The sequence below is a fragment of the Rutidosis leptorrhynchoides genome, chromosome 3 (assembly GCF_046630445.1).
Source record: "Rutidosis leptorrhynchoides isolate AG116_Rl617_1_P2 chromosome 3, CSIRO_AGI_Rlap_v1, whole genome shotgun sequence".
In the NCBI taxonomy this organism is placed as follows: Eukaryota; Viridiplantae; Streptophyta; class Magnoliopsida; order Asterales; family Asteraceae; genus Rutidosis; species Rutidosis leptorrhynchoides.
The window spans coordinates 509211945-509224258 of NC_092335.1; the positions used below are offsets into that span (position 1 = coordinate 509211945).

The 12314-nt window shown below is 32.4% G+C and overlaps 1 protein-coding gene across 1 annotated transcript; it reads left to right on the forward strand.

The window, feature by feature from the left end:
- The first annotated feature begins 1728 nt into the window (after positions 1-1728).
- On the forward strand, positions 1729-8896 carry LOC139898266 (protein NUCLEOLAR FACTOR 1). Its single transcript, XM_071881003.1, has 25 exons — positions 1729-1815; positions 1891-2004; positions 2865-3009; positions 3127-3215; positions 3335-3503; positions 3687-3822; positions 3916-4039; positions 4122-4222; positions 4299-4430; positions 4544-4624; positions 4713-4888; positions 5145-5217; positions 5329-5388; positions 5515-5553; positions 5676-5761; positions 6042-6106; positions 6223-6269; positions 6367-6426; positions 6722-6793; positions 7012-7041; positions 7127-7221; positions 7306-7411; positions 7834-7896; positions 8002-8073; positions 8207-8896. Exons 1-25 carry the CDS (start codon positions 1785-1787, stop codon positions 8279-8281), a joined length of 2241 nt encoding a protein of 746 aa, XP_071737104.1. The 5' UTR covers positions 1729-1784; the 3' UTR covers positions 8282-8896.
- The last annotated feature ends 3418 nt before the right edge of the window (positions 8897-12314 follow it).

Sequence of the window (12314 nt, forward strand, 5' to 3'; positions counted from 1 at the left end):
AACAACTATTCAAGAACTGAATCAAAAAATTAAACAAAAAATATAAAATAGAAAACATACCTTGATTTTTTTGAAGTATTCCACCCTTCTCCATCAAACAATAATTTCTTCTTATTTTCTAAACAAAAACATAATGGTTTCCTGAGATTTTATTAATTTTTTATAATGAAAAATGTAAAAATGTAATTTCTTTTGTTAAAAAGTTAAGCGTTAAATTAAAGTATAAGTGAGTTCGGACACATCTATGAAAGTGTGGTTATTTGAAGTCAGATTTTTGAACAAACCTTTAATGGAATGATTCAGGATTTTGCTAAGACCACAAATAACACTGTGTGATTCCCCCCAATGCCGCCTAGTTGTCTCGAGAAACGCCTCACAAATGCCCGAAATAGGGCGTTTGTGGGCTTTTGTCAAAAGAAGACGGAAGACTTTTGGTGCGTTTGTGGGTTTTTTTTTTTTTTTTTTTTTAAATTCTTTTCCTACCATTTTAACCACTTTTTAACCCAACATTCATTTATATTTTGTCACATCACCCACAAACGCCTCAACAACCTTTGACAAAAGCCCCCTATTACAACTCCCCCATTCCCTGCCATGGTCCAGTAACTGACTTACCTAAAAAAGTGCACATTATCCACTTCACGTCACAATCACCATTATCCGTGGTCTAATGGGGTGTTAGGGCTAAATGGCACAAAAATTCATGATGAATATTTAGAGTTCAGATGGTTATATTATTTTATTTATTAAAAAAAGTTAATAGAGTAATTAAACCTCATTTTATGTTGTTCATTCATAATAATAATGTTTATCAAATGGAGTGTGACGGTGTTGGTTACAAACGGGTCACACACTAATGTGCGTAGACTATACTCTTTTTTTTTTATAAAACGACATTGACATCACTTAGCGGACATAACTACTTTCGCGATCATATGCCACTCACTCACACGTTAAAAGGAAACTCTTCACACACCATCACGTAATGCGTACCCAACGAGCCTTTGAGTTAAGGGTGATGATTCGTACACCACCAAAATTATCCATACACCACTAAATATGTATAGTGTTGTATTGTACGACCCTTTAAAGCATATTTAGTGGTGTATGGATAATTTCTAGTGGTGTACGAATCACTCCTCCTTCAGATAAATAGAGTGGCTTACTACATACATCTTTCTCAATCACTATAAAATAATTATCAATATATATAACAGCCGGCAGCAATGAACAGTACCGCTACAGTAAAATCGCTACATTACTTTTTTTTAACAAACTTCGTTTAGTAGCAAACCAGCTACAGTAAAATAGCTACAGTACTTTTTTTTTTTTCTTTTTTTTTTTTAACAAACTTCGTTTAGTAGCAAATTTTCTGGCCCAACGAAGTGGGCCAACGGCCACTTCCTAGTTCATTTAAATAGAGGAAGTATTATCCAATAGACAGATGAAGCCCAAGAGGATTACAATAAAAGCCGTAACATAGCCAGGCCTAAAAACATCCAAACAGAAAAAACTTGAACAAAGAAAGGATTACACTAAAAACTAACAACTCGAGGCCCATGTCATACCAAGCCCAAACTGAAATAAAAACCTTTAATTAAAGCATTTGAATGTTGAGCAGCCTGGAAAATAAACATCGCAGCTGCACCAAGTTAACGCATCAGATAACAGCACCAAGGAACGTTTTTTTCACAGCAAACCCTTAAACCCTTATTACAAACTTCTTCTTCTTCTTCTTCTTCTTCCAATTCGCCGTCATTTTCACTTGTTATAATCATAAATAAATGGCTAAACCTAGGTTTGGTAGAAAACGAGGTAATTTTCTCATATCTGTTTTTTCATTATTTATTTTTTCAGTTGTCTTAATTTTGAAATTCACTGTTGTTACAGGATCCATTGGTTCAAAATCAAATGAATCCACGCAGTATAAGCGCCCTAGACGAAATAAACAGATTGAAGATGAGAAATTTTTAAATAATGATTCATCTTCTCCAAGTGATTCAGGTACAACACATACAAAAGATGTAGTGCAAGTGTTGTTAAAACACATAAATCAATGTAATTTGGTATGAAAAGTGTGAATTTCATTGACTGTTGTTTGCATAAATTTGTTACCTGAAATTGCATATGTGAAAACTGTGATTACAAGTATAGTGGATATGTTTTTAGTTGCTAATTTGTTAGAAAATTATGTATCGTTTAAGTAGGCTGACTAGGGGTGTTTGGATTAGCTTATTTTCATGGTTTATGGGCATCTTTGATTTTTATTATGGAGATTATCACTATAAGCTCACATGATAAGCTTCATAGGGCAAAATATTTGGAGCTTATTGGCTTTTTAACGATCCAATAAAATTAGCTCGTAAGCAATGAAAAGAAGTTAATCGAAACAACTCCTTTGAGGCATGGTTCTATTGTATGATTAAGGGGGTGTTTGGATGTGTGTGCATCTTGTAACTGATTATGTGATGCTAAATAATCAGAATTAGATATTTGGTTGTCATTTCAGGGATACAGAATAAGTAAGATAAATGACATTTTTTGTGATGTAAGATGAGACTAAAAGTCTGTTAAACTTGTTGGATAATTATGTATTTTCATCATGCTCTAATTGGTTTTGTTGTGTTGATATGAAACTGAAAATCAGACCTGTAAATAATCATATGTTTTGAAACAATTCTATTTATCGAAGCATTGATTAGTAAATAATCTAGAGGCACCTCTTACACGGATAACATTTGAGTATACCTTTTTGCAGGTTAGCTTATGTTATTATTTCGATCTTTGGTCCATTGTTTGATATGCTTAGAGGATAAGTTGCAACAACGTTGCAATTATTGATGTTTACATAAATGCAATTGCAGGTGTTTTATCCGAGGAACAATCGGATATTGCCTCAGAAGAGGAACAAGAAGAAGTGGCAATTCACAAAGAACCATCAATGTATGATAATTTGTTGAAGACACTTGGGTCAGCTAATGAATCGATTGCTGATGCTTACAAATGGAGGTAGCCTGTTTCGTATGAAACAATCTTTGTTTCCTCTTAGTGTTTATACATATATTTTTTGCATATTGGAGTATGTAGATAAGACTTTATTTGGTTACTTGCTTCTACAATGTGTAGAAAACGTGCAGAAGAAGGTAAAAGTGACACCGATGAAGATAAGGAAAATGATATGGGATCATTAGGCGATTCTGAAGAAGATGAAGATGGTAAGAAACACTTAAATTAACTCAGTTTCTAGAGGTTTCTCATCCTTTTGTGGTACTAACTGTCTTTTTTATGTGTGTGTGTGTGTGTGTGTGTGTGTGTGTGTGTGTGTGTTAATTAGAGTCTGAAAGTGGGTCTGAATGTGGCGATTTGGATCCAAGTGATCTTTCTATGGGAAAACCTAGTGACGATGCTGATGGTGATGATGATGATGATGAGACATCTGATATGGATGGAGATGAAGTAACAGAGAACGATCATTCTGTTTCAATTGAATCTGAAAGCTCAAGGTGTTGTGCTAACTCGCATTTTACTTTCTGGATGTGTATCTCTCCTTTATATTTGGTTTTATAAGTAAAGTTTTAAACTTTTGAATAGCACAAAGGATCTGATTAGTGAACCATATATTATATGATTACATTTTTGTTGAATATGTATTTTTTATATTATTTTGAATTGTGATTTTCGTGCAGTTCGTTCTCTACTCACCTAAACTACAAGTTATCGAAAGAAGAAATTGAAAGTCTATCAACTAAAAAAGGGAAATATAAATGGGAAGTTGTTGCTGCTAACTGCAAGTGGGTATCAACTAAAGAGCTGCGTTTAGAGGTTTGGCTACTATGCAACATTTTTGACCCGTTATATAATTATTCTTTTATTTTTACATTTTTTTTTATAATTTTATAATGATGATGATTACAGGATTCATACATGAATGCTCCTTATGGTTTAAATTCAAAATTATACGATCATTGGTTAGACATTTACAAGGCGTCTGGAGGGAATGATCTTCATTCATCAAGACAAAGATCATTTTTTACTCTTTGTAAGTGAATAAAAATAGACTTTTTTGAACTCATTTTGAAGTATTAGAATTATTACTTGCTTAAAGATACATATATGTATAGGTAACAGCTATCGAGACATATTGCACCACAACAAAAAACCGTTTTATCTTAAAGGCAAAGAAGAAGACAAGAGTATCATGGATGCCTACTTGTTGCACTCGGTGTGTAGTTTTTCATGTTTTGTACATCTTTTTTATCAACTAAACGGGTCAACAATGGGTTATTTTTGTTATGCAGCTAAATCATGTATTTAAAACAAGAGATATTGTGACAAAGAATGATAAAAAGTTGGCGAAAATTGAAGAGTCTAAGGACGAGGAAGTTGTAGTCGGTGAGGATTTTCGTGACCAAGGGTTTACTCGTCCTAAGGTAAATTATAGTAATTTTTAATGTTATATAGAAAAACAGAAAAGAAATGGTGTATGTATGATTGTATTCTCACTGCTATATCAACTTATGGTACTAATAATTACAATTTTCAGATATTGATCTTATTACCGTTCGCAAGTTTTGCGTATCGTGTAGTCAATAGGCTTATTCAGCTGACTCCTCCAGGGAATAAGGTAATGGTAAATTTTATGGTGTACAAAATTGTGATGGATTTAAAAGAATATTTTTTTACCTTTTATTTATTTATTTTGGTTTGACTAGGTTAATGTTGACCATATTGGTCGTTTTACTGATGAATTTGGTGCTGGACTGTCTAACGATCCCGAAGATAAGGATGGTCTTTCTAACCCATGGAAAAAGTCAAAACCAGTTGACCACCAGTCAATTTTTGGAGGGAAAAACATCGATGATTTCGTGGTTGGCATCAAATTTACGAAGTAAGTTTTGTATCAGACAAGTATCTCATTTATCTTATTTAGAGGTAGCAAAAGATTAAATGTTTGTTTGGGATTTGGTAACGAGTCAAAAATGGGTAACTTTTGTACATGTTGGGCTGACCCGAAACACGTGTGTCCAAATTTTATTAAATAATCTAATCTAACTTTATGATATAATGCCAGTTTCAAGGTGCTATTTATGTAGGAAACAGTATAACCGGTTATCAAATGTTTTTTGATCTTGAATTATTTGTAGGAAAACTGTGAAGTTGTATAGTGATTTTTATACATCAGACATTATTATTGCTTCTCCTCTCGGTTTGATCTTGGTGAGTATATAAAAGTTACTTTTATCTTTCTTAAATTACTTTGTATATTATCATCATGTTTAATCACCTTTCATTTTGGCTAATTTTGCATCTTTGATTTGTTACTTGTAGAAAATGGAGGCGGCTGAATCTAAAAAGGAAAAAGATGTGGATTATCTCTCATCTATTGAGGTAATTCGGTAACACTTTTCTGGTATATAGTAAAAGACACGTGCTTTATTTCTTTTATTTATTTATTTATTTAAAAAGACCTTTTTTAGCTGATTACATGCTAATGGATGGAGGTTTTGTGAATAGGTGTTAATTGTTGATCATGCAGATGTTATAGCAAAGCAGGTAAACTTTGCCTAATATAATTTCTGTTCGATTATACACTTCGACCCTCTAAAATTGGATTCAAGTAGTTAATTTTTTTTTACAAATCTATGCTGATAAGTTTCATAACATCACTTGTGCAGAATTGGTCACATGTGAATACGGTTGTTGAGCAGTTGAATCGTTTACCTTCAAAGCAACGTACTGATATAATGCGCATAAGACCATGGTATTACTCTATACCCGGAAAAAGGGGTCAGGCTGGGTCCGTTTGGGTAACGGGTCAAAACGGTTTTGGGATGAAATGGGTCATGGGTCAAACGGGTAAAAATTTTAAACTGATCCAAACAGGTCAGGTTGGGTCGGTTTGGGTAACAGGTCGAAACGGTTAATGGGTCATTTGACCCAAATTTGAGAGTATGGATATGATTATCTTGGTCCATAGCCATATAAGTATTACAACAAGCTTGAATTGTAGGTATGCATTCTTAATCCGTTTTGATATGTAGGTATCTTGATGAACAAGCTCGGTTTTATCGGCAGACAATCATTTTAGGATCGCATACAAATCCAGGTAAGACCACATAGGTTGGTATACTTGTATATATGTATATAACATTTACTTAATCTGTGCACTGTATTTATTCTGTGTTTGAATATATCTTACTTCTGAAAATTTTCATCTACTAGATATAAACTTGTTGTACAACAACCTTTGCCTCAACTATGAAGGACGGGTGAGGAATTATTTTGTTTTTTTGTTATAGTCACAAAATTTATTCTCATTTAATATTTTTTGGTTCACAAATTAAAGTTTGAAGCTTGATTTTGCAGGTGAAACTGTCATGCGAGCACAAAGGTGTTCTTCCAAAAGTTTTGCTTCAAGTGAGACAGGTTTGTATCTCATGAATCTCAGTAATTTTTTTGGGAGGTGATACTCACACACCAAGAATTGATCCATATTATACCCTTAATTTATAATTATAGAGGTTCAACTCCCTAGATAAACTTAGGGTTATAACTGTCAATTTTGTGCTAAAAAGTGTGGATGGATCAATTTTGGGTGTGTATCACCTCCCATTTTTTTTATCTATGAACAGTACCGTTGACTCTTTGTAGTGTAGTTTATCACCCTATTTTAGGCGGGAACACATTTTTACTAACATGTTTTTGATCATTGAACATTCAGATTTATGAGCGTTTTGATACTGAATCAATAGTAGAGTCTGATGATGCACGCCTTGATTACTTTAAGAAAAAGGTACATTTTTCCTACTCGGTCAAACTTGGTCAAACTCTGCCAAAACTCGGGATTACTCGTATTATCTTTCAAAACTTGGGATTACTCGGAAAATCAGTCAAGTTCGGTCAAGATTGGTCAAAGTCAAACTTGGTCAACATCCGAGTACTCCCCGGGTTGCCTAGTACTTTCTAAGATTGATTTAGTAGTTAACTTGACATTTTCCATGTTTGTTGTAGGTCTTTCCAAAAATCAAAGATTCTGTTCAGGTACTTTATTATAATTATTTTAATGCATAATCAATTTCTTTAAAAACTTGTGTTATCTAGTAAATGATTATATTTTTTTACGCAGGGTGGAATTATGATCTTTATTAGTTCATATTTTGAGTATGTTCAGATACGTAGCTTTTTGATGTCACAAGATGCATCCATGTGTCTGCTTCAAGAGTGAGCATTTATTTTTATTTTTTTATTTTGTTACGGAGTCTTCATTTCACTTAATTATGTATTCTTTGATTATATGTCTACTAGGTCCATGGCACAGAGTGATATATCTCGTTCACGAGTTTGGTTCTTTCAAGGAAAGAAGAAAATCATGTTGTACACTGAAAGATGCCACTTTTACAATAGATACAAGGTATTTTAATAGAATTGGTCATTTATTTATTACTTATTTGTATAAAGTTTGTCATTTTGGGTTGTTATGCTATATCTTTAAGAAGTCCAATTGTTTGAATAATAAAAATTGGCTCGAATTTTGGTTTGAAGGGGTCAAAACGGTGCAAAAGGCACTCGAATTTCATTTAGAGCGCGTAAAACTTCGAAAATATTTTTGTTAGATTGTTACATATTTTATTGGAGTAAAATCATATGTGAGGATAATTATGGCACTAGTTATAAAAAGATAATTAAAATAAGAAATTGGGCAAAAGTGTGAAGCTTGATTTTCTTTCAGTATTTAAATATTCTTGTTGTGCTTAAACGTTTTCATTAATATGATCAAGTTCAAAGTCTATTTACATTTTTTTATTTTTAATAATGTGTTTTAATTGATAACAGATTCGAGGCATTCAGAATTTAATCATCTATTCTCTTCCCGAGAGGAAAGAATATTACCCAGAGGCATGCATTTTCCAATTTTACCCTTATTTTTCATGTTACTAAAACCGTTTAATACTATCTTTTTTTTTATAAAAAGGAACTTATAGTGTGTATGTGTCACTGCAGATTGTCAATATGCTTGAAGGATCAAACAGCATGAACTGCACAGTACTCTTCTCTCGCTTTGATCTTCTTCGGGTAACAATTTATTCTTTGTTACACTTTTTTAAAATTTTAAACATACATAGGATGATTTGACCCGTTAGAGATTAACATGAGACAAGTCGACCCGTTTACAAGTAAATGACTTTATGTACTTGTTTGTGTTCAGCTGGAGAGAATTGTTGGTACCGCACCAGCTAAGAGAATGATGACATCAGATAAACGAATCTTCACTTTCTGCTAGATAACACTTTTTTTAGTCTCCATTAGTAATAATGGAATATAACTAAAAAACTTGCATACCTATAAAAGGGTAATTTCATGATTATGATACTTTTATTGGAGCTCTACTTCTGAGTGATGATTATTGATCCTTCGTTGTGAAGAACTAGTTTTGCTTCATCAAACCGGGTAACCTGTGACTCTGTGAGTTATTTTTAGAAAATGTAATTTTAGCTGATTTAAGCGTCACCATTATTTTAACTTAAGTTTATTAGTGTACTTTATATGTTACCTGAAATACTTATAGTTAATGTACCCCAAATGGCAATTTTGATTAAGTTTTGTGCCATTAAATACTCTGGTTGTTTGCCTGGGAATATCATTGTATGTGTTAGCTATTTACCTTTAGTTGAGAGGTTACCTATAATATGTTTTTAATTAAAAAAAAAAAGGGTTACCAAAATAGCCCCAAAGTTCGGGGCATTTTCCAAAATGCCATCGTGAATAGTGTTTGAGTCTCACCAAATTTAGAGTTATAGTAGCATTGAATTTGCTACCAGCAAGTAGTGGACTTTGAACCACCACTGATTATCAACAGTAACGTCCAATTGAGTAAGGAATCCATGGGCTAACTTATTTACCGACACAGGTGATGCATGGCTATTGTAAGCTCATGCCGTAAGGTGTTGGGTTAAGTCTTGCAATGAGCCCTACCTCGTGTTTAGTTGCCATCAATGAGTTTGGAACCCTGAATGAGGTGAGAATGACATTCAAATACTTGTATTGTCGGTGAGTTTGGAACCCTGTACAGGCTGCCGGGTGATAAGCAGGCGGAAGGTAAGGATGACATTCAAGTAAATGTACAAGTACTTAGTTAACTAATTTATCGAATTCAATAGTGGAAATATCAAATTCCCATATCATATATGAGCATGTAAACTATAATATCAGATAAAAATATAGTATGGTAACTATGCTTTTAGAATCAATGTTAGATCATTGACCTTGTCAGGTAATGTTCCAATGTTTTAAATCCATCTTCACGTGTTACAGCTTCACATACATTGTGTATTTCACACACTTGAACAAAAGAATAACAGCAGCATGTTTCTTTCTTTCTTTTTACAGTAAACCTTAAATTTAATTTAGAGTAGTTGAACAACCACACAGTTGAAACATGTAATTTAGCTATATACATCACTAAGAAGAATTATCTATTCTGCCTAAACCTTATGCATTAAACTATAAAGATGAAATTACAATTTTATAACAGATGTCAACCGACTCGAAACCGGGCTTTTGGCTTTTGTGAATACCGTCACACCTGCTATATGTCAAACTACTATCTGATAACTCCCCTTTGAATTGTACCTTTCTTGGTTTTTCAAGACTAACATAAAGATCGTGATCACCGATTAACTGCAACCTACAAAGCCGATGCCTCAAGTTCTGCTTCATACATTCACCGAGACAAAAGAAAATTTCGAAAGATTCAATCTTTTATGTTATTTTGAGATCTCATGAAACTTGATGAAAAACCATCTAAATGATCATATCATATCACTTAAAAAACCAGTAATATTTTCCTAAACAAAATAAGAAACTAGGCGGAACATGTACTGCTCTAAGATTAACAAGTACGCACCTTCGCCATATAAGTGTTCAAAGCGAGCGACGATATGTTTCCCAAACGTATATTTCTTCAACGAATTTCTATGTTCTTTTATACGACCTCGAAACACTTCTCGTTGTTGGACATTACATGCTTCAAGAACCTTTTAGGTCATACACCAATAAACTTTATGAGTGTTGTACAATATAATATTTATAAAATAGTGATATAAGAATCATCCACCTTATAAAAAGCATAGAATCATTTAATGAAATACCTCAAAAATTATTTTAAGAACCTAAATACATGTGTTTCAAACTAAGGATACAAATTTGTGTTAGGTTTTGAGAGGGACATAGGAATTTGGCATCACTTGTAAAAGTGTGTTGGGTTTTGAAAATACTACCTACCTTTTATCCTATCCACACTGGGAGCATTATTTCATAGCAAATACACACGTTTAGCTTTCGAAATTAAAGTAGCATACAATACACAATTGAACGAAAGTGAGGTATAAAATGTGAGATGTAGATAATTATTCATTTATTTTTTCACAAGAATACTTTAACTTTGTGTTACTTTGGCGACCCATCAAATCCACCCTCAAGAGTCAGATACATGTAAAAGACCTCTACTGGAACTCTGTGTTTGACAGGTCGACCTATACCCGGGATTCAAAGGAGAATATCTGCACATAGTCATGTTGATTACAGCTTGTAATGACCCGTCCTAATCCATAAGAACGAATACAATAACATATGATTACATTGCGAGGTATTTGACCTCTATATGATACATTTTACAAACATTGCACTCGTTTTTAAAAGACAAACTTTCATTACATCGAAAGTTGACAGGCATGCATACCATTTCATAATATCCAACTATAAATGATCTAATCTGTCATTTACTTAATCATAATCTTTACTTAACTCAATGACTTGAATGCAACGTCTTTTGAAATATGCCATGAATGACTCCAAGTAATATCTTTAAATTGAGCAAATGCACAGCGGAAGATTTCTTTCAATCCTGAGAATAAACATGCTTTAAAGTGTCAACCAAAAGGTTGGTGAGTTCATTAGATTATCATAATCAATCATTTCCATAATTTTAATAGACCACAAGATTTTCATTTTTCGTTTCAATATACATCTCATATAAGGCATTTCGCACAAACTCCATAGAGATAAAAATCATTCATATAGTGAACACCTGATAATCGACATTAACAAAACGCGTCTAGAATATCCCCATCATTCCGGGACTCTCATCGGACATGATAAAATCGAAGTACTAAAGCATCCGTAACCCGGATGGGGTTTGTTAGGCCCAATAGATCTATCTTTAGGATTCACATCAATTAGTGTTTCTGTTCCCTAATTCTTAGATTACCAGACTAAAAAGGGTGATATTCGATTCGATAATCCAACCATAGAATGTAGTTTCGATTACTTGTGTCTATTTCGTAAAACATTTATAAAAGCAGCGCATGTATTCTCAGTCCCAAAAATATATATTGCAAAAACATTTAAAAAGGGAGCAAATGAAACTCACAATATTGTATTTCGTAGTAAAAATACATATGACGTCATTGAACAAGTGCAAGGTTGGCCTTGGATTCACGAACCTATATTAAGTATATATATTTATATGTTGGTTAATAACTCAATCATTCGAAGTGTAACTTGAATGTTAGAGTGTTTTGGTCATTAGCTTTTATAAATCAACGTCTCGTTATATATACATATACACATATATATAATTGTATTATTTTTAACTCAAAACGTTTTATAACTTAATATTAAATTTTTATTACATTGAAAAATATACATGTATATATATTCATTTCGAAATATAAATTTGAAATATTTATAATATATAGTTTTTCAGAACTTAATTATATTTCAAGGTTTAAAATCGTTTCGATATTATTATTTAGTAATACTCTTATCTTTTTGAAATAATAAAAAAAAAAATTTCAATTTGTAATTCGAACTTTAATTAAATTCTTTAAAATTCCTAAACAAGTTGTCCTATCAAGTGTTTTAATAATAGAGCTCTTTTTAAACTGTAAACGTTTTTGTACGTTCGAAACTATATCAACTAAATATGAACATTTTGTTTTACAAAACTAAATATATAAGAATTATCTTAAAAGTTTAAAATTATAGAATTCCTTATATCATACAAAAAGTAAAATTATATGTACTCTTAATAAATTTCAAGTTTTTGAATTACCATTTGTTGATGAGGCGTGAGATAAAGTCCAAAGATTAAATGAATGTATGAAATCACTTTAGGATACAGTGTCAATTTAATTATACGTCGGTATCCAACATCTAAACTATTCAAACTCCACGTTCTTACCTTTACTTTAAGTAAAATGAAAACTAAAATAGTTATTTTATCAAAGTCACGAGGAAAATATTATAAAACCTGA